This window comes from Sarcophilus harrisii, chromosome 2 (assembly GCF_902635505.1).
Source record: "Sarcophilus harrisii chromosome 2, mSarHar1.11, whole genome shotgun sequence".
NCBI lineage: Eukaryota > Metazoa > Chordata > Mammalia > Dasyuromorphia > Dasyuridae > Sarcophilus > Sarcophilus harrisii.
The window spans coordinates 354,247,238-354,271,488 of NC_045427.1; the positions used below are offsets into that span (position 1 = coordinate 354,247,238).

Here is a 24,251-nt window from a genome sequence, read left to right on the forward strand (position 1 = left end):
AATGGATTATAATACTTGTTCTCTCTCCTTTCTCAAATTGTAAAGATCAAGTATAGTTGTGGCTCTGTCATTTTTTAGGAATTATTATTTCTTAAGAGACAAATAAGAAAGTCTCTGGCTCCCTGAGTGACTGGAAGATTTTTAGAAGATATGTCCAAGAATGGGAAGTTCAGATTGAGAGGTTCAAGAGAAGCTGCCACAGTGGAGAGAACATCCACACTGAAGAATAAGAAAGCTAGGTCATTGAGCCCAACTCCCTCATTTTCTAAATGAGGAAACTGAGGCCCAGAGAGACTGTGTGATTTATCTGGAGTTTCATGATAATAAGTGAAAGCTGAAATTTGAAGCCAGATCCTCTGACTCCAAATTCAGAAACGTTTTTTGTTCTTGTGATCCTGTTCCTCAGCTCCAACAGAGCATCAAAAAATCTGTAGTTCATTCCAGTAGCCCTTTGCCTATTCAAAGCTTTGCCACATACTCCCAAACCTGGCTCAGATATGCATGCATTTGCAGGCCTACCTTCCCAATGCCTGGGTTCTCCTTGGCTTTGGCCACCGATCTGAGTAGGCAGGGGGGTGCCGGGGGAGGGCTGAGCTGCAGCATACCACTGAAGTTTGTCCCATAGATGGAAAAGTCATGCGCCGGGGTCAGGGGTGGGTGGGGCTTCTTCTTCTTGGAGGCCAGGTTGAGTTTCTGGGCTGCTCTGTGAGGAGAAACAGGAGAAAAGGGAGAAAGAGAGAGAGAGAGAGAGAGAGAGAGAGAGAGAGAGAGAGAGAGAGAGAGAGAGAGATCACGTTACATTCCATCCCATTTCTGCAATTGAGACAGGCAAAACAGATGTGCGCTGTCCCTACTGCCTGCTTAGCAAATCAAGTCATTCCATTCTAATCAGATTTCATAAGGACACACCATCAGGAGACTAATAGAGGAAAATATGGATAGAAATATGGCTGGCAAGATAGTCTCTTAATTTCTCTCCCAGCAGAGTTTCAATTATACAGTAACTTTTTTTCCTAGCCACTTGGCAGTTGAGTTGAAGGCTGTGGAAATCTCATTGACATCATCAATTACTGAAATCAGTCCCTTGTCACTTGGCTGGACCAGATGGGTTTTCCTGGTACTAGTGTTTGGGAAAGTGATATCCTGGGATCTAACAAGTTACTTTGCAAAAGAAGGCATTTCTTTACATTGCAAAATATCTCCAGCTGTTTTTAGTGAAATTAACTTAAAATAAACTTGGCTCCTCATTACCCCGAAGGTAAAATGCCAAGTCCCTAGACTGGCATTCAAGGTCCTTCACTGCTTGGTCTCAACCTACATTTAAACCTTATCTTGCTTCCTACATTTTGCATCCCAATCAAACTGAATTATAACTAAACTATTCCCTGTTCTCATCTTTTCTTCTCCTGCCCATGACTATCACAGAGACTGTTTTATATAAACTTCCTAGTTCCATGCTTTATTCATAGCATGTGCTTATTACATTTTTTCTGAATGAATGAATGAATGAGTATTTTGGGGAAAAGCCTTTGGACAAATTTTAAACATTTGGGGATCAAAAGCCCAAAGGCAGTTCTTGCAGATTCTTGCTTGACAGAATAGAACTTTGGATGCAAAGCACCACTGAAAAATTAAAGACTGTGGAATGAACACACCTTGACCCCTTCAAGCTAATTTCTAAACTAAAATTAGTTCAACTAGTGAGAATTCAGCACTATACCAACCATGGCATTATGGAACTTACATAAGAACCAAAAAGAAAGCAAGAGATCTCTGAGTAGAGAAAGCAGGTGGTCCCAAGTACCTGCCCTAAACTCATGCATGCTATTCACAGGGGAGAGGGGCCCTAAGGCTTCGCTCAGAGATCATTTACTTTCATTTTACCATAATTCTTATTGAACTGGACTCCTTGGTTCCATAGCAAATTAGAAACAGATGCTTAGAAAATCACAGGATTAGGAGCCAAGAGAAACCTTACAGATTAGCTTGTTTCTCAGTAGGATTTGGAGAAGCTATGATTTGCCTAAGATCACATAGATAGTAAGTAACCTAGACAGGATTCTTCCAATTCAGGGAACTCACCATTATACCATACTGCCTTTAAGAAGCAGGCACAGTAAAGAGTGTGGGGGTAGGGTCAGCCTGACACTGAAGAAGGAGACAAAAGAACTATAAATAGCAGACACAAGAATGCAAAGGACCCAGCCATCTGGAGACATTTAGTGTCCAGGGAAACAGTCCCCCAAGCTCCAAGAGGCCCACAAGGGTGTCGCTGCATTCCAGTAACTGGTGCTTCTAATAATGAATCTGATGAGCCATCCAGTAAAACATATAGTGTTCATATATAATGATCAAGGGATTATAGAATTTAAAACAGAAAAACGATCTTAGAATTGTACAATATCAGAGCTGGAAGAAACTTTGGAGAGTACCTAATTCGGTGGTTGTCAGTTTCAGGTGGGGAAGGAGATATACAGGAGGGACTCACAGTACAGTACTATTCTTTCCTGCAAAGAATTAAGGTATACATTGGCAACTATATATACCTTGGCAAAAAAAAAAAAAATGAGGAATCTGAATGCTAATTCTCTATAATCTAGATTATACCTGGAATTACTCACTGCTAAAGAATACCCTTTGAGAACCATAGATTGAATCCTTACATTTGCTTTACAGATGAGGAAATTGATATCCAGAGAATTCAAATGATTTATTTGAGGTTCTGTAGAGAGCCAGCACTCAAATACAGGTCTTCTGAATCTTGATCTACTGCTCTTCCCACCCTACTACGTTGATTCTCATATGCTGCACTTTCTACTTTTCAATGTATATTGATTAGCTTGGATCCTCAAAAATAACAAAAGACTAGTTACAAGATATCAACTTGTCCCAGGATTATTTCTAAGTCCCATCCAAAAAAATGAGGACAATAAGATTATGATGATGAAGAATGATAATAATAGAGGAGCCCATGGAACAATTAAGATCCAAAGATAGAACATGGGGAATACCTTCAGCCAAGAGTATATCAACAACAAAGTAACACAAAATACGGTTGTCATCCAAATTGGTGGAAATGGGGTGATTCAGAAGCAAGTCACTGTAACCAGAAATTATGTAAGACATATCTTTAAGAGTTACAGACTTAGTGATAGATGCAGATTATGCAAAGAAGTACATATCAAATACCTAGCAAGACACGACCCAGTGGCTAGAATTATACATCAGAGACTCATTATTTTTCATAGACTGACAGTCAGCAAATACTTATAAACAAAGACCTCAAAATACCCTGGAGAACCCAACCAATAAATTGTACTCATGATTTCCAAGATATATGGGACAAATAGCTCATTTTCCAGATGAAGAAACTGAGGCAAACGAAGTTAAAATGACTTGTCCAGAATCACAAAGCTAGTTAAGTGTTTCAGGCCAGATTTGAACTCAGGAAAAGTTCTACTATGCTACCTAACTACCCCAGTTACGAACTAAATGTTAACATAACTGTTACCAGTATGTAACACACCATTACATACTGGTAATGAAATCATGGTTGCAAAATTATTGTTTTGTTACTATTGTATTATTGTGTAAATGTTAAGATGCTATATAAAAGTGAAAAGAATTTTTATATACTCCCATCTGATTCAATAAGCTCAAACACATTCAGAGGATAGGAGGAGATAGCATTATCCACATTTGATCAACAGGAATATGTGGTTTATTTTAGAAAGATTTCCATTATAAATAGTTTTTAAATATTTTAAGCTCCAGTGCATAAAAGGGATGATCCAAAAGCATGGGTCTCCATTAAGATTCATCTCCCAATATGTTCCATTAAGTCTTGTAGCTAAGTGTTACATCCCTCCTGAGTCTCAACTTCCCTCATCTGTAAAAGGAAAATGAAAGGGTTAGATAATCTCTGAGGTCTCTTAATCTAGGATCCTAGGAGCACTATCCCCTATACTATATAACCTCTCTTTAAAGTAGCATATAATGTAAACAATTATTCAATTTCCATATGCTAAAGTTTCTTCCAGGTCTGGCATTCTATGCTGTGATCCTATGTTCTCAAGCCCCTTCTAGTTCTAACACTTTATGTTCTATGTTCTAAGGTCCCTTCCAGTCCTCGTGTTCTTGGATTCATTCTCTACTTGAAGTCAGAAAATGACAAGCGTTCCCAACCACTAGTTGTCAATGTTTAATAACTGAATATTGAAATGAAATATAAATTTCAAAAGGAAACAAACATTATTTATAAAGTACCTGCTATGTGTTGAGTGCTTTATAACTATTATCTGATCCTCCCAACAATCCTGTGATATAGGTGTGGTTATTGTCCCCATTTTACACTTGAAGAAACTGAGGCAGACAAATAGACCTAGAAAGTATCTGAGACTGGATTTGAACTCAGGTCTTGCTGACTACAGGCTCAACACTCTCTCCACTGTTCTACCCAAACCCAAACTATTATTGGTTTACCTTAAAAGTGCAGTATATTGTGAGAGGCACTATAGCATAGCAAAAAGACTCATCTGATTAAATAAGATTCAACAATAAGAAGAAAAACTGGGTTTGAATATCAATTGCAACACTTGCTTGCCATTTAACTAGCTAAATAATTTTCCTTCTCTGAGCCTATTTCTTCAGCTAAAGGGAGGTTTAATAATAACTTCCATTATTTTCTTTACCAAATCATTTTTTAAACTATTTCTAGCTAAGTACAACTCAGCTCATGAGGACTCACTTCCTAGCATTCTGGGATTTGTGAGAGAGCTAGGAAGAAAGCATGAGACCTCTGAGCCCAGAAAGCTCACAGGCTTGTTGGAATGGAAGTACTGAATTTAAAATGATAATAATAATAATAGTCACCAGTAAATTTCACTTCTCTCTCTTTGAGAATCAGTGTTCTGATTTGTAAAATGGTGAGTGAGAATCAATCATATCCACAATAAGGAAAGCAGTGTAGTACAATGGAAAGAATATAGTCAAGGAACCTAAGTTCAAATCCTGTCTTTGCCACTCATTACCTTTATGGGCTTGAACAAGATATTTCATTCAGCTGAACCTATACAATGAAGAGGTTGGGATTACTTGATCTCTAAGATTCCTTCCCACTAAACTCTATGAACCTCATAGGGTTTCCTGAGTAAATACTTCCTTAATTTTACAGCATAATAGAAATCAATTGTTATTACTTTCTGGAGGGCACTTGTGATTCAGCCGTTCTTGTTTTTTTTTTTCATTCTCTGGAATCCCCAGGTACAGAATTAAAGGATAACTAATTACTATTTGGATAAAAAATGCCCTGCCCAAACCCAGGAAATAGGAGGTAAAGACTGGTGATGTTCTCACAGGTAGAGGAATCATTTAACATTACCAATATTCTTGTAACTATGTACACATTATCAACTATTTTCACAATCCTAGGGGATAGGTATTGGCCAACACTTCCCAATGAGGACTAGACATTCTGGGTTTAATATAACCTTAAAGTTCCCGTGCCCATCCCTTAACCATCCAAGAGCTTTTAAAGAGACAAGCATCTTGGGGATCAGGAACATAAAATATTTACAGGTGATCTACAAATAAAGAAGTAATCTGAGGACTTAGGGAGCACTTAGGTGGCACAATGGAAGGAAGAAATGAGGGAAGGAGGGGGGGAAGGAAGAGAGAGAGGGAAGAATCAAAGAAAGAAGGAGGAAAGAAAGGAAAGAAGGTAAGTAGGAATAGGGGGGAGGAAAGAAGGAAGAGAAAGAGGGAGGGGAGAAGGGAGGATAAAGAATAGAGGGAGAAAGGGAAAGATGGAAGTAGGGAGGAAGAAAGGAAGGAAGGAAGAGAGAGAGAGGAAGAGAAAGAGGAAGGGAGGAAAAAAGAGAGGGAGGGAGAAAGAGGGAGGAAGAAATGATTTATTAAATGTTCTCTCTCTGACGTTTAAAACTCATAGACTGGGCAAATTTCCCTGAGTTTCAGTGTAGTTGTCAATAAAAGGAAGAGGTTGGACTAGCTGATCTCTGAGTTCTCTTCCAGCTCTTTCTTGATCTACAATCCTATGAACTCACACAATCTCTTTTTAAAATACTATATAAATATGAGCAATTATTCAATTTCCACATTTGAAAATTCTAAAGTCCCCTGCACTTCTCCTGTTCTATGATTGATTTTCTACTTGTTATCAGAAAAGAAATAAGGCCTTCTTTCTGGGATGATCCTAAAGACTCTAATGGTCTCTACCAGCCTACCAAATTGCTCTATGATCTCCTATTTTATTTCACATTTCCCTTATGTCTACTCATCTTCAGATCTCTCAGTTCTTAAGGACTTGCTCCCTCTTCCTCTCTTCCCAAAGACTGTTATTTATTTAGTCTGCCAAAGGAAACCCTTGGAGTGGAACCACACCTTGGACTCTGGGGCCATGAGCTCCATCTCCCCTTCCAATTAAACCTTCCACAGAACAGCTCTATATTATCTGCCTCCCTTGCTGTGAGATCTACCGCCTGCATTTTGCTTAACTCCTTTTCTCTTTAATAGGAGTTGTCTTTTAAGATACTCCAGGGACATCCTTCCTCATAGCGAGGTGTCATAGCAGAAAATAAAAGTAATCTACGACACATTTAGGGGCACTCAAATATAACAGCGACAAGGGACAGGCCCTAACCCGTTCCTCTGAACAATCCACAGATTATAGAGGATTCTCGGGGCTGCCCAGCAGGCCTACCAGAAGTTCAATTACCCTGTGCATGGGACCAAGAGATCAGGTTTGCCTAGGGCTAAATCTAAGTACACAAACAAATTTTCATTCCTGCAGAATGGCCTGGGAGGTCTGGAGGGATGGGATGGGGAAAGAAAAGAAGAAGGGAAGATGGTTTTCATAGCTGTAAACATACCGTTGGAAGAATATAATGGAGCACCACCTTATACATCATATCACAGGAAAAAATAGAATCTTAGACCTCGGGATTGAGGGGACAGATATTTTCTCAATCCTCTGATTGAGGGTAAGGAAACTGAATCCCAGAGAGGTTAAATTATTTGCTCAGTGTTATATGAATAGTGTGTGCATGTGTGTGTGTGTGTGTGTGTGTGTGTGAATATGTGTGTGTATGATGTTGCCTCTCCTAATTAGAAAGTGACTTCCTTGAAAGTAAGGACTGTCTTTCTTTTCTATGTATATCCCACAACGTGACACTATAATTGGCACATTGCAAGTACTTTGATAATATTTTTTCTTTCTAAATAGGAAAGAAGGAAACAAGCATTTATTAAACATTTATTACTATATGCCAAATATTGTGCTAAGTGCTTTACAAATGTCATTTTATCTGATCCTCACAATTCTGGGAGGTAAGGGCTTTTATTATCATCTCTGGGCTACAATTGAGAAAATTGGGGCAGCAGAAGTTAAGTGACTTGCCTAGGATCACACAGCTAGTAAGTGTATGAGGTTGGATTTGAACTCAGGTCTCCCTAACTTTGGGTGTTACTTCCCTCCTGGGATTACGAGGAATTCCTTAGTAAACTAGAAAGTCCAGCACTTATGTGAGCTGTTATTGGCTCAGCATACTTCATTCTCATTTAGTAAGAGATCAAGATGAAGAAAGGAAACTCTAAGGAGGAGGATCTCTAGATCCACCATCCAAGGCCAAGTTCTTACAAGAAAATTTGCACAAAAGGATGACTCAGAATCATTCTTATCATATATATTTCACAAATGGTAATATTTTTCTTTCTCCTTTCTACCAATATTCAGCTCTACTTTCAAAAGTACTACTTTATAGAATAGTAGTGTTAAAAGCAACCTCAAGGGATATCTAGTCCAATACCTTCCTGAACAGTAAGGTAGCACAGTGGATGGAGACTTGGACCAGGAGTAGGAAAGATCTAAATTCAAAATCTTCCTCAGACTCCTACCTGTCACTTAACTGTGTGTGCTTCACTTTCTCCATCTGTAAAATGGGGATAATAATAATACCTACTTCCCAGGGTGATTGTGAGAATAAAATGAAATATTTATAAAGTGCTTTGCAAATAAACCTTAAAGTGCTATATAAATGCCAACTATTATTCACAGGAATTCTTTCATAACAACCCTGCCAAGTGGTCATCTAATCTTCATTTGAAGACCTCTGATGACAAGCAATTCACTTTCTTCCAAAACAGCTCATTCCATTTTTGGACAGTTCTTTTTAATAGAAAGTTTTATTCTTTTTACCTTATATTGAGGCAAAAAGTGCCTCTCAAAAAATTTTCACTAACTGCTTATCAAGTAAAGCATGTCTAATCCTCCTTCTCCCTTCAATAAGGAAGCATGATATAAATAGTGATGATGATGATGATATATGATGGCTAACATATATAGCACAAAGAGTCAGACACAACTGAAAAACCACTCAACAATAACAAAAATACAGCAGCTACTATGTGGTAGGCACTACACTATGTACTTTACAAATATTACCTCATTTGATCCTTATAACAACTGTAGGAAATAGGTTATCCATCTAGATTATTTGGTACAAGTAGGTTCTGGCCTTGAAGTCACATCCTACCTTAGCCACTTGGCAGCTGAGTCAGTAACAACCTCTTATACCTCAGTTTCTTCTCCTCTGAAAACTGAAGAGGTAAGCCTCAATGGCCTCTGAGGTCATTTCCCACCTGAAATCTGGTTAATCAGTTCAATACAATGATCTTATTTCTTCTTTAATCCAAACTATATATTCCTAGTTCATTTATTTGATCCTTTTAGGACTGTCTCCAGTGTTTTTATTATCCTATTTGCCTTGCTCTAGAACCTCTTGAATTTTTCCCATGTATGTGCTAGAATAGTGCCCAGAAGTAAAGGCAACACTCCATATATAGTACAACAAGGGCAGAATACAGTAATATTAAAATCAACCTTGTTCTGGACACTACTTCCTCCTTTAAGAGACATAGAAGTATTTATTTTTTTCTGGCTTCCATATCATATTGTTGACTCAATCTTGAGGTTGCAGGCCATTAAAACATGCAGATCTTTTTTCACACAAAGGGACTGACCTTTACCCTTGAAATGGCAAAACCAGACTGGCTAACTAGAAGTTTTTCATCGAGATAATTAAAAAGATAGTAGGCTAAGATCTGGTAAATAATGATTGTTGAGCCATTGTCAGTAATGTTAGAAAGATTGTGGGAAATGGAAGAGATACCACAAGACTAGAGAAAGGCCAATGTTGTCTTGATGTTCAAAAAGGGGAAAAGAGAAGAGTTGGTAACCTATAGTTCAGTTAACCTGACTTCATTTCCTGGGAGAGTTTTAGGAAGGATCATTACAAAATAGTTGATAAACATCTGCAAAAGGAAAGCAATGATTAAAAAAAAAAAAAAGCCAGCCAGCTTCATCAAGAATAGGTCATGCCAAACCAATCTCATTTCCTTAGTATCTTGTTGTTGCTCAGTCATGTCTGACTCTCCATAACCCCATTTGAGATTTTCTTGACAAAGATAATGAAGTGGTTTATCATTTCCTTCTCCAGGTCAACTTACAGATAAGGAAATTGAGGCAAACAGGATCACACAACTAGTAAGTGTCTGAGGCCAAATTTGAATTCAGGTCCTTGTACTATCTAACTTCCCCAGAGTTGTTGTACTATTAGTTTAAGGGAATGCTTTGGATCTAATTACCTAGACTTTAGCAAAGTTTTTGAAGAAAATGGAGAAAATGTGAATATAATTAGATGGATGGCTGGACTCAAAGATTCACTGTTAATGGTTTCATATTAGTGTGGCAAAAGGTCTCTAATGGGGTGTCCCAGAGATCTTCTCCTAGCCCCAAACTGTTTAGCATTCTTATCAATGATGTGAGATAAAGCATAGATGGCATGATCATCAATTTTATGGATGATGAAAAGTTAGCTGAGGAAAAACTAACAAACCAAGTGAAATTCACTAGGGTTAATGTAAAATCTCACTTAAATGACAAAAAAAAAATCAACTCCACAAATATAAGATAGGAAAGGCAAAATTAGACATTGATTTGACTGGAAATATGTGAAGGTTTGTTGTTGTTGTTCAATCAACTTTTCAGTCACATCTGCAGAATCCTCCTGACCCCATTTGAGGTTTTCTTGGCAAAGATGCTGAAGTGCTTTGTCTTTTCCTTCAGCTTACTTTACAAATGAAGAAACTGAGATAAACAGAGTTAAGTGACTTGCCCAGGATCACACAGCTGGTAAGTGTCTGAGGACAGATTTGAAATCAGGAAGATGAGTCTTCCTGACTGAGAGCCATCTAACTGCCCTGGGGAGTTTTACAGGATATCAGGTTCAATATGAGCATCAATGTTCTGCAGCAGCTAAAAAAGCTAATTCAATTTTAGACTACATTGAGAAATAAGAAAATGACAGCAATCCTCTATTCAGCCCTTATCCATTCTCATCTTGAGAATTACATGAAATTCTGAGGGCCATAACTTAAGAACATTAGTTTCAGGATCTAAATACAAAGGTCCCCAAAAGGACCTCCCTTCCTCTTTCTACTAACCACCCCTTCCCACCTTCAACCCTATAGTTAATGGAGGGAGACCCAATCTGAAGAGGAAGTGAAAAATTCCAAACACAGGGAGCCCTTTCCTAAAAACCAAGCAACACCTGGTGTTTTAAGAAGCAACAGAAACCTGAGGCCTCAGGCCTTTATTCCCATTTAATGTATCTTCCTTGACAGGAGCCGGCCCTCCCTCTGGTATCTAGCCTCTGCCCTGTGGCTGAGACTTGGCTTCTGCTACCCTAGCCTTCCCCCCCCCTGCCATTTCTGCAGCTCTAAAAGAATCCACTTGGAAGAAAGGGGAAAAGTTATCTCTTGCAGCTCTTTCTCCCCTCCTGCTTAGAAACTGCCTGGGTCACTTCCTTCTGTCCATCTCCTCCTCCCCCAAATTAATCACTAGTGTCAATGTCTCTTCCCATAATCAGGGAGAGGCCCCTGGGTTTGTTTACAGAAGGAATGAGGCCTCTCTGGACTGAAACTGCTTGTCTGTCGTCTGTCCATCAGAGGATCTGGCCAGTTGGTTTAGCTCAGGCCTCCCCCTGGCTGGCAAACCACCCCCAAGGCGCCAGCCCCAGGCCTCCCCCATAAACCAGGCTGATGGAGAAGAGTAGAACAATAGTATTTAGGCCTCTCCCTTTCAGGCTCCAACTTGCAGGGGGGGGGGGGGGAAGAGGGGGAAGGGGAAGGAGAAAGTGGCCAGCCCAGGACCAAGCTACATTGAACCTCCATAGCATTCCTCCTCTAGGAACCCCACACAAAACTATAGAATCTCAAAACTTTATTTGGAAGGGACCTCCTCCAAGGGCAAAAAGTCCAAATCATAATTGATTAGGAATCCCTTCTACTATATCTCTAGGACATGGAGAAACTGGGACCCAGGGAAGTGACTTGCTGAAGGGACGCTAGGAATCCTAGGCTCAATATCATTTATAAAAGATAACTGCTTGAACCAAAAGAACATTGCACACAGTAACAAGATTATGTGATGATCCACTGTGATGGACGTGGCTCTTTTCAACAATGCGGTGATTCAAGGCAATTCCAATAGACTTGGCACGGAAAATGCCATCAGCAATCCAGAGAGAGAATTATGGAGACTAAATGTAGATGGAATCACAGTTATTTTCACATTTTTGTTGTTGTTTGTTTGTTTTTCTTTCTCATTTTTTCCCTTTTAATTTGATTTTTCTTACACAACATGGCAAATATGGAAATATGTTTAAAACAATTGCACATATTTAATCTATATCAGATTGCTTGCTATCTTGAGGAGAGGGGAGATAAGGGATAAAGGAAGAAAAATTTGGAACACAAAGTTTTACAAAAATGAATGTTGGAAACTATCTTTATATGTATTTGGAAAAATAAAATACTATTTTAAAAAAAAGATAACTGTTTGAAGACCTCCAATGATGGAGAATTCACTTGGACATCCCTTCTGGGTCTCAGTTTCCTCATCTATAAAGTAAGAAAACAGAGTAAGCAGTCATTATCAAAGTATGATTTGCAGGCCTTTGGTGGTCTCTGAGACACTTTCAGGACATTGTTGAGGTCAAAACTATTGTCATAATAATACCAAGATGTTATTTAGCTATTAAAAGAGTTCTCCCTTTTCCAACTGCATGTAATTATTAAATTTATCCTGTAAAATACATAGGTGGTTTTTTTTTTCATGTTCTCTTTCTCATGAGGTTGAGCTCCCTGACAACAGGGGACGTCTTTGTTCCTTCTCTGTACCTCCAATGCTTAATGCAGTACCTGACATGTAGTAGATCTTATAAAAGTTGACTGACTGACTGTATGGAGACCAGATTTTCTTTGCGTACTTCGAACAAAACATATCATCACAACAGATTGACTACAGAAACAGATATTAAAATCCAGCTGTCTTTCTATTAGGCAAAACATTAAGAGATTTGCAAAAATATATTTAAAAAGCCATGTTTTTCAGCAAATATTTTTTATTTTGAAAGTTGTTTTCCACTAAAATATGTTATTTATGCTAACATGTAAATAGGTTTATTTTTATTTTTAAATGAAGAAATTCATTTCTATTTATTTTTAAATGAAAAAATAAATATTCATCAGCTTTGATTTCTAATATGGTAATTATCAATAGACAACTCAGGAACCCAAAGGCTTTTGGAGGTTCTCAATTTTTAAGAAGGACCAAAATGATTGAGAGCCACCAGATTAAATGTCCTTTGAGGTTCTTTCCAGTTTCTGAATCTACTTTCCTGAGGCAGGCCATTCCAATTGTGAACAAATCTGATTGTTAGGAAGTTTTTTTCTTACTTTGACTCAAAATCTTCATCTTTGTAACTATTTTTTAAATCTGACTCTATTTCTCTGTTAAAAAAAAAAAAAAAACTTTTTTTGTTCAGTTGTGTCCAACACTTTGTGACTTTACCTGGGATTTTCTTGGCAAAGATACTGACATGGTTTGCCATTTCTTTCTCCAGCTCATTTTACAGATGAAAAAACTGAGGTAAACTGGGTTACATAACTTGCCCAGGGTCACACAGCTAGTAAGTGTCTGAGGTCAAATTTGAAGATGAACCTACCTGACCTCAAGCCATCTAGTTGCCCTGAAAACTTTTTAGATACCTTAGATCTTAGATATTTTTGAAAAAGTAAATCAAATTTGGATTTGTAATGATTGTACATTTCTGAACATTGAACATTCAATAATATAGTCTCTCTGCCAGAAGATCTGGCTCCCTACCCAAACCAGGCAGTTGGGAAAATTGATATTAATTTAGTAAAGGAGAAGAAGCAGAACCAAGACAAAGCAATAGAAAAGAGACTGACCAGGAGGAAGGTGACAAAGAGGAGGAAAGGTTAAGATTATGAGAAAATTAATTATCTGATTTTGCTAGTATATAAGAGTGGGTGATAAGAAACAATGAAGATGGGTTAAAATAAGATTTTGAAGCTTCTATATGGGCTTTAAAATGAGTACACAGAAAAATATAATACTTCATAGAATGAAGAGCTATCAGGAGTCATTGAGATCACCTAGTGCAAAGGTACCTAACTTTTTTTATCACATACCCCTATCACCAAAAAATGTTTTACACAAACAACCTGATATCTGCCTATTTACTTACTTATAAATTATATACATGTATACTTGTATGACTTTATTAATAATTAAGTACATTCAGCATGATGAATATGGAAATATGTTAAGAGAAGTACACATATATAGATTGCTGTCTTGGGAAAGGAGAGGGAGAAAAATTTGGAATACACAGTTTTGCAAAGGTTAAAAACTATCTTTGCAAGTACTTGGAAAAATAAAAAAAATCTATTTAAAAATAATAATAATTAAGCACATTATAAAACTTATACAAAATAGAAATCAAAAAATAAAGAGACAAAGATGAAATATATCTGATCTTAGAGGCAATGGGGAGTCACTGATTTAAATGACATGATTAGACTTTAATTTTAAGAAAATCACTTTGGCAGCTATGTGGAACTTGATTAGAGAAGGGAGACTAAATTGAAACAGGGAAACTAGGTAGGAGATCATTGAAATGAGAAATAATGAGGTCTTGAACTAGCAGCTAGATGGGATGGTAAATAGAGTCCTGGGCTCAGGGTCAGGAAAAACTCAAGTTCAAATCCAGCCTCAAAAATAGCCTAACTATGTGACTTTGGTCAAGTCATTTAACCTGTGTCCCTGGAGAAGGAAATGGCAAACCATTCCTGGTATCTTTGCCAAGAAAACTCTATGGACAGAGATATGGTCATGAAGAATCAGACACAACTGAAATTACTGAATAACAGCAGAGAAGAGACAACACTATTTTGGAAATAGAAAATGACAAAATTTGGCAATTCCATGCTGTGGGACTAGAACTCAGTAAAGAAATTAGGGGTAAATATATGAATAAATAAAGCACCTACCCTGGAATCAGAAGACCAGGAGTTTGAAACCAGTCTTAGACAGAAGTCACTTAACCCCAATTGCTTCAAATAAATAAATCTATGTGTGATTTTCATAGAGATGACAATTAAGCCCATGAAAATGGATGAGGTCAACAAATGAAAGAATATATAGAAAGAATAGAATTGTACCAGTACAGAGCTTTTTGGTAAAGTAGAGTGCACTGAGCTGAGGCCATGAGGCTCCCTAACAAATGAAGGGAAAATTCAGACAGGATAGAAACATGCAGTATGCAAGCACATATCACAAAGAACTCAGTTTGCATGGTCTGTGATCACAAGATCATAAGATTTAGGGCTGGAAGAGACCTTGGAGCTTGGTTCATTAAAACTCCTCATTTTGCAGATGAGGAAATAGAGAAAGGAAATCATTTGTCTAAGATTAGCCAAGTAATAAATAAGTGGCAGGGCTCAGATTAAACTCAAATTCAGACAGTTCCAGATTCCAAGACCAGTGCTCTATCATATCACTAAATCCATATGACAACAAAGGGAAATATTTTGCTTTTTAGGGGAAGAAAAGAAGAAACTAGATTTTGTTTTTTAAAAAGAAGTAATTTCACAGGCAGTTGGCCTTAATGGGTTAAGTAAGGTATTTAATTATGCTAAAAAGAGATCTAAAATGAGCTGTTACAATCTGATGGGTCACTGAGCTGCAAACACAACACTTCCTAATTGGGCCTTGTAATAGGCCTAATGGACCAGAACAGCATCCCATCCTCCACGCTGAGACGGGGAGGCAGGCACCACAGCCTAACCACAAGAGGAGACTAACTGTATCAAGCCAGACCTTGGCAGCAGCTTGGCAGAGAGAAGCTGGGAAAGATATCCTAGGCAAGCTAGAGCTTAGAGTAGCAAGCTTACCCAGGAGCTCAGAGTAAAAGGCTCAAAACAAAAAGCTGAGGTTTCCTCAGTGAACCAGGGTTGGGGTCTAAAAGACAGGGAGTAAGAAGCAAAACCTTATCATTGTTCCCACATTTTCAGTAATCTCCAACTCTGCATGACTTCATTTGGAGTTTTCTTGGCAAAGATACTGGAGTGGTTTATCATTTCCTTCTCCAGCTCATTTTACAAGATGAGGAAATTGAGGCAAACTGGGTAAACTGATTTGCCCAGGGTCACACAGCTAAAAAGTATGAGCCCAGATTTAATTAAGAAAGAGGAGTCTTCCTTACTCCAGGCTGACACTCTATCTACAGTGCCACCTGGATGCCCAAAGTAAGGACTAGGGCTTATCAAATAACTGTTGTCAGGAATAGAACCTATGTGACATCAATAAATAACAATCTTCGTTGCTATGATACTTCTAACCTTACACAGCAGTTTTCTCATAACAGATTTTTTTTTAAATTTTGTCATAACAGTGTAATGCAAATATTACTGGTCCATTTTATAATTAAGAAAACTAAGGTTCATTGAAGTTCTTCAGGATCACACATTTGGTATTAGAAGCATGACTAGAATTCATATCTTCAGACTCTATGCCACACTGCCTCACAATAAATGGTTCGATATTGGCAATGATGAGAAACAAGGAATCAGGAGTTCTCCAGGTTCTAATCTATTCTAATCAATGAGCTTCTTGGTTCCAAGCCCTACACTAGACTTCAAAATCTCTAAGAGAGGATGGCCCCTTCCTCAAGCTCCTTTATGATGACCCTTACTTCTACATCTGTATAAATCAAAACTCTTTCCCTCCCTCCCATCCCATCTTTATATCTTCTCTCATTGATAGACTCTCACAATTTGATATTTATTATAGACTATCTTGTTCACTCATTTGAATATGTGTTTCCTCCCATTCCCAGTCCCACCCCATCCATGAGATCATAAGATCCACGTGGTTGGGAAACATGTATTCTTTTTCTATTTTATCCCCACCTCTGCCTCATCTCTTAGCAGGCATAGAATACCTAATATAGGTATTCTATGAATAATGACTGATTGAAAATAGAAAGAAAAAAAGTAGTGTGTTTCAATATAGGTTCATCTTTATTATTTGTATGACTAAATAAATAATTTCATACTTCTAAATCTCAGTTTTCCTCTTTATAAATTAGGAATAATAATCCCTATCCAGAAGAGGCTGAAATGAGCTAGGTGTTAGACTCTGGGCCAAGTCACTTCCTTTCCAAGTTAGAATTTTCACTTCTATCAAGTGAGAGGGCTGGACCAGATAATCTCTAAGGACCCTTTTGCCCTTAAAATCTCATGAGTCATAGTGATAAGGGATGTATAAACACTCTTTTTAAAAGGGCAGTTATTACAATAAGAAAGGCAGGTCAGTTAAGGCCACTGAGAAGGAAGGCAGGAAGGCCTCTTACAGATAGCCCTGAGAAAGGGCTACCTTCCCTCTACAATGTGGGATTGCAGGGGAAATAATGGGAGAACTTCTGGCCCTCTATATGGGAAGGGAAAGGAAGAAAAAGGAAATATTCATCTATATATAATAGCACCAGGCACTGTGCTAAGCACTTTACAAATGTTGTCTCATTTAATTTGTCACAACAAATCTGAAAAGTAAGTGCTGTTAGTATCCCCATTTTACAGTTGAGGAAACTGAGACAGATGGAAGTTTTTTTTAAAAAATGACTTTCCCATCTAGCTAGTAGGTGTCTGCAGTTGGATTTGAGTTCAGCTCTTCCAGAGTTCAAATCCAGCATCAAACACTTATTAGCTATATGACCCTAGCCAAGTCACTTAATTCAGTTTGCCTCATTTTTCTCATCTGTAAAATGAGTTGTAGAAGGAAATGGCAAACCATTCTATTATGTTTGCTAAGAAAATCCCAAATAAGGTGATAGAGTCAGACTGTGAAAATGACTAAAGAACAATTTCCTGACTCTATCCATTGTGCGACCTAGATGTCTCAGGTACTGCAGGTGCAAATCTGATTATTTTAAAGAAAAGTTTTTAAAAAATCACAAAGGCTGCTCTATTTGGAGTCAGGGACTGAGTTTGGATCCTGAGTCTGCCACTTACTATTAGTAAGACAACTGATTTAACCTCCCTAGTCCTCAGTCTCCTCCTCTGTAAAACAGAATAAGGAGTTGGGACTAGATGATCTCTAAGGTCCCTTCCAGTTCTAAATGGGCGTTCCTATAGTTGAGTGTGCTTTCCAAGGACCAGAAAAGCTTGGCTCATTATCATAGGGTAGAGCTCCAGAAGATGAATTTTGGGGCTGCAACTGAAGGAGAGATCCCAGTTCTCACTGATGAAAAGTGTATGCATACTGATGAAATCAGGGGTCCTCGAAGTATTTTAATGTACATAAAAGAATAATCCTTCCTCAGATCCAATTCAATAAAATTCAACAAGTTATTTAAGCTATTTACTATGTGCAAGGCATAGCATAAGGCACTGGGGATAAAAAGACCAAAATGAAACAGATCTTGTCCATAAAGAACTTATACACCATTAGAAAGAAACAATATTGATACATTAAAGTAGATGCAAAATGAATACAAAATATCAAGATAGAATATAAAGAAGTGGGGGCACCAGGAAAGGTCTCTCATAGGCGATAACATAGGTTTTTCACATTCCAAAACAGATACTTTTATGATCTAACAGCATTCAGACCAAAACTGCCAACAGAGCTGAGAGAGAGCGAGCATTCCAGGGACAGGGGAAACCCTGCACAAAGACAAAGGTTTCTGTGCTTAAAAACTGGATATAAACTGTGCTAGGTGGACAATCACAGACTTTAAACTCCTTTCCCTCTTCATGGCACCAGATCAGTGTTTCCAACTGAGAAGAGCATCTAAAAGTAAGGAAGTCAAGAGCCACAAGAAAAAGCATGATTCCTCCAGAATTTGAACTTTTCAAACATTTCTCTTGAAATGAAGTGGCTATATAGATCTCTTAATTACATCTAAAAAATGTGAATATAGCATGCCACTCTTAGATAGTCCAGAAAATCCATCCACCCATGGTGTAGTAGAAAGAGAGGCAACTTCAGAGCCAAGAAGAGCCAGAAGATTCAAGTTAGGTTTCCAACAAATACTGTTGTGAGACCCTGGGTAAGCAGGTAACTATAAGAGTATAAATGGTGGTTGCAAAAGCAGGTGACTGCGAGTTCTCTGCACAGGAAATCTAGATGATTTTTTTAATTTTAGTTTTTTTTTTTTAATTTCTTCTGAGAGTTAAATACCAATAATACAGTGAAAAGGAATGAGTGCAAACCGTTTAATCATCACACACCACTCAGGAAGCTGCAAGAATGCACCTAAGTTTGGGGTGGGGAAAAGAGCCTGAACCAGAACAAGGCTCTCAAAAAGAAGTTAGATGGAATAAAGAAACTAAGGGAGCCCTCAATTTAATTCAAAAAGCATTGATTAAGTACCTACTATGTGCCAGGCACATATAATAGGCACAGAGATACAAAGCAAAAATGAAAATTATCTCGCCCCCTATATTCTCCTAGGGAGAAATAACAGATATAAAGATAAACAATATCTTTTTATCTATAAAGAAAGAGCAGCTGGGTGGCACAGTGGATAGAGCACCAGCCCTGGAGTCAGGAGGACATGTGTTCAAAACCAGTCTTAAACATTTGCTATTTGTGTGACTCTGGATAAGTTACATAACCCTCATTGCCTCCAAAAAAAAATCTATAAATAAATGCCAAGTAGTTTCATGGTGAGAAAATGCATTGACAAGTGGGACAATCAGGAAAAACTTCAGGTAGGAGATGGCCCTAGTGCTGAGTATATAAAAATAATAATGATTCACTGCTGTATAATTTAATGATCTGAGAGAAGACCTGAGAAGATCCACCTGCTTCCTTTCTTTGCAGAAGTGAGAAAGTATGGGTGTGGAATAGTGCATATACTATTGGACGGTTTGTTAACTGTTAACATGTTAACATGATTTTGTTAAATTGTTTTTTTCTTCTTTCTTTTAAAATCTTTATTACAAAGGAGACTTACAGAATTACAAAGTATGTAAGTTACAAAGTGACATATTCAGAAATAAAGGTGATGTAAAAAAAGATTATCATTAAAAACAAGATTAAAAATCATCATGATTCACATCTCTAGAATGCTATAAGATTTAAAAAAGAGAATTCTGCATTGCTCCAAGAGGTAGACAGGTAGTTTTAACCCTTTTGTGCACATTTCATTAAGTACAAAACTGAAGCTCTTGAAGAGATAACACTAGGAAGCATCATAGTTGGAATTGAGACTCAGGTCTTCCAAAGTCCCTCCAGTACTTCACTCCCACACCAGGCTACTTCAAGGTACACAAAAATACTGAAAAAGTCTTCTTGAAAAAATGAAGGAAAGTCATAAAAAAGGAGGCCAAGTCGAAGAGGAAAGTTAAATTAAGTTGTAAATGCCCTAATGTGTAAAGTTCGAATCCAGGAGGATTAAAGGAAATGAAGATCAATTAGTTAGCAAATACTTATTAATCTCCTTTTGCATCCTGGGCACTGTACTAAGCATTGGAAATACAAAGACAAAAATGAAGCAGGCCCTGCCCTCAAGGAGTTTACATTCCATTAGAGAAGACAAAATATACATATTTATATTCCCCAGTACCTAATATAGTGTCATAATAGGTGTTTAATAAATATTTCTTATTTGATTAATTTTAAAAATAAATATAAGATAATTGAGGGGGGAGTAATTAATCAGTAGAGGGATTAAGAAAAGCCTAGGATAAGGAAGGTGGATTTGACCAGCTTTGAAGGATTCTTATAGGTAGAAGTAACCTTCTAGGCATGTGGGACAACCTGTGCAAATGGGAGATGGAACAATGGGTAAGGTGCATCGGGGGCACCCAGATGACAAAGTGGATAGAGCATCAGCTCTGGAGTCAGGAGGCCCTGAGTTCAAATTTGCTCTCGGACACTTAATATTACTAGCTATGGAACCCTAGGCAAGTCACTTAACTCCAACTGCCTTGCCAAAAAAAAAAGAAAAAAAAAGTCAATTCAGCTTGACTATAGACAGTATAGAGGGGAATATATAATATGTCTAGAAAGGGTAGTTTGGGGGCAAATTATGAAGGGCTTGAAATGTCAACAGAGGACATTATATTTCATCCCAGAGATAATAGGGAGCAACTGCAGTTTACTGAGCAAGGGACTAAAATGGTCAGATTTATCCTTTAGAAATATCACTTTGGCAGCTACATGAAGGAAGAATTGGACAGGGGAGAGCTCTGAAGCAGGAAATACCAAAAGGGAGGCTAAAGACAGCTGATTGCAACAGTAAATAGAACCTTGGTATAAAGAATCAGGAAGCTGTGAATTCAATTATGATCTCAGACACTGAGCTGTGTGACCCCAGAAGAGTCACTAAACTTCTGCCTGACTCAGTTACATAATTTGCAAAATGAGAATAACAATAGCACCTATCTCCTAGGATTGTTGTAAAGATCAAATGAGATAATATTCATAAAGTGCTTAGCAGAGCCTGGCACGTAGTAGTATTTAATAAGTGTTTATTACAATTTTAAACAACAAACAAAAATACTGCAATATGTCTAGATAAGTGGTGATGAGGGTCAAGATTTAGAGTTGGAATCTTTTCCAATCCATTCATTTTCTAAATGAGGAAAAAGAGTCCCAGAAAAGTGAGTTGACTAAAGTTACATAGCTAGTAGGTAAAAAGTTAGCATGTGAACACAGGTCCAAATAGAGTCCTCTTTAAGGCATGAGGCTGATTCAACCCCTGCATAATCAATTCCTTAAAACTCAACTCAAATAAATGTCTCTTCTTCTAGATCTTTTCTGAGCTGTTTTACTTCATACTTTACTTTGTTCAGCACTGCTCCAACATTCTAATGGAAGTTTGCATATAATAGTTATTTGTGTAGATTCAGTTACAAAAAGATAGGGACCCTGTCTTCTCTAAAATTTGTGGTTTTTTGTCCAGCAGAGAGCACAGTTGCCTACACACAATGGGTGCTTAATAAGTATCTGCTGTTGGGGAAACAAGACACCAGCTCACAAAATATTTGCACAGCAAGAGAAGGCAGCTTGTAATTAGTACACAATTACAAGGTACAAAAAATGAGTGGGGTAGCTTTAGAGGAAAAAAACAGCTCAAGTGTGCCCTGTAGAAATATGAAAAGGATTCCAGTAGAATGGTCTCAAGTGGGGACTAGAAGGATCAGTAGAATGTGGAGAAAGAGAAGAGAAAAGCAGCAGCCTTCTGAGAAAGGAAAATAGTATGATCAAAGACAGAGATGGGAAAGAGCCTACCACCTTGAATTAATACCCATACCATATATAACTATTGATTGAGAAAAAAGATAAAGACAAAAAGCTAGACATATGAATCCAGTAGGACAGAGGCTGGGATGAGGGAATGCCCTCTGCAAGTATAGGTAGACACCTTTGGGCGGTACTTTCAAATAGATGGATCTCTATAGCTGCATATTCACTTAGAAAACCACAAATTAAAATTCTCTATATTGTACTGTATTTTTATTTACTTTACTAAACACTTTCCAATTATGTTTTAATTCTATTCTGACTAACCTTTGGAATTTCTACTAATTGCTTAGGCCTGTGAGCCTAAAATTTGACACCTCTGGTCTAAAGTAAAACTTCTTAAGTTGTGGATCAGGATCCTATATGGGGTCTTGCCCCTGGATGTGGGGGAATTGTGAAAATTTTAACAACAGTAAAAGGTATCAAGCATTCTTTAATTCTTTATATACTGTTTAACATAGATTACTTGCTGAGTAGGGGAAGGGGTGGGAGGAAAGGAAAGAAATTTGGAACACAAAATTTTGAATGTTGAAAGTTATCTTTGCATGTATTTTGGAAATAAAAAACTATTTTAAAAATATTTATGTAAAAATAAATAAGCACATTCATCTCATTAGCATGCATATTTATTTCTGTTTTTAATAGTAAAGTATATTTACCAAGGAATTGTTTTAAAATAAATTTCTTTATGATTAATAGTAAATGTTTGATTTGCATACCTATTTTATATATTATATATCCTGGGTTGTGTAAAAATTTCTCTGCTGAAAAGAGCTTGGGGAATGGGAAAAGTTTAAAAAATCCTGGTCTAGAGCACTGAAAAGCAAAGTGACTCACCCAGAATCACACTGTCAGTATATGTCAGGGACAGGACCTGAACATGTCTTCCTTCCTGACTTCAAAGGCCCTCTTTGCTATCCACAATAACAGAGATATCTAATTCACTCTGCATGTTACCCACTACTCACCATACTCCCAAATGAAGCAGATTAAAATGTAATTGGGAAATGTTGAACAAAATGACTGAAAATAAAATAAAATTCAGATAATGTTAATTTGTGATCTTCTAAGCTAATACATAGCCCATAAGGACCCATTCTGATCAACCTTAACATTCTTCCACTACAACACACTGAGACTTAGTAATGCTTTTAAATGAATTTTTAAAAATTAATCACAGCAGATTAATTTTTAATTAATCACAAAATTAATTTTAATTAATCACAACTTCCTGCAAAATAGTAATGCATTTATCTGATCCAACCATGACAATTATCATTGAATATTGTAGATCAAGCCTGATGCTGACCAATCCAGTGTCTCAGATTCAGCATTAGAATGAAATGGACTATTTAACTTTAAAAAGGAAATTTACTTAGCAAGTGATTTCTGGGCCTCATTTGTTCTGATCTATAAAATGATGAGTTCAAGCCAGATGAATCTTGAAAGTCCCATTTCACATTTGATCCTATGTCCCTCTACCATATCAACTCAATTCTAACTAGAAGAACCTATACTTCCTGAAGTTGGTGGCATCTTACTTGGACTTTGAAAGATGTGAAAAATACCAGCTCAGAAATGTTGCCAAAGGAGGCTTTCTAAACAGAAGAAACATGAAAAGGAATGGAGAGGGCCAAAGAAGTTTAAGAAATGGATAGTCTAGTCTATTTTTTTAAAAAATAATAATAAGGTGAGTTAAGGAAGAAAGAGTAAATTTGGGACAAATTGTGGCAGTCTCTGAATGCCAGGAAATTGTGTTGAACTTTATTCAAGAACCATAATGCCTCTGAGCCTCAGTTTCCCCATCTGTAAAATGAAGGATTTGGATTAGGTAGTTTCTAAGGTAGTTCCCAAGTTCTAAATTTATGATCACAATGTTTGGTACACTCAGTGAATCTGTTGACCCCTTTGTCAATATCAAGGTCTCAGGGGCCCATTATGGCTCACAGATTGGGAACTCCCGCTCTAAGCCTTGGGTATTAGGGAAACCATAGCCAGAACTAAGATGTGGCAGGAAGTACTTTGGACATTTCCATGTCCAAGCTGAATTGACTTTTTTTTCTTTTTTTTTTTTCTTTTTTGGCAAGGCAGTTGGAGTTAAGTGACTTGCCTAGAGTCCCATTAGCTAGTAATATTAAGTGTTTGAGAGCAAATTTGAACTCAGGTCCTCCTGACTCCAGAGCTGATGCTCTATCCACTTTGTCATGTTTTGTTTCCACAAAACATCTGAGCTTGAATCCCTGGCTCTTTGACTGAGAGGCAAATTATTTCTCCTTTCTGGGTCAAAGCCCATTCACCTGTCAAGTAAGGAGACTGGACTAGATTATCTTTTATGGCCCTCCCTGCTCTAATATTCTATTATACTGGGGATTTCAGGTGGACATAGTACACATAAGGGAACCATTGTAGGTATCTGAGCAGATGTGAGAAATAAGTGTCTGGAGATTTCAAGTCTTTGCACAGATTCTGCAAGGACACTTTCATTTGACTATTAAATTGGGCTGAGGGATGGAGGGGTGGGGGACATGATGACCTAGTTTGATTGAATTCTACT

General features: G+C 37.5%; 1 protein-coding gene across 3 annotated transcripts in view; it reads right to left on the reverse strand.

Moving 5' to 3' along the window:
* Positions 1-24,251, reverse strand: part of KIF26A (kinesin family member 26A) — a 166,965-nt gene that overhangs the window by 49,715 nt on the left and 92,999 nt on the right. For all 3 annotated transcript variants that reach the window (XM_031953149.1, XM_031953147.1, XM_031953150.1), the window contains exon 5: positions 520-703. In XM_031953149.1, the coding sequence (XP_031809009.1) occupies positions 520-703 (184 nt within the window). The remainder of the gene's footprint in view (positions 1-519; positions 704-24,251) is intronic.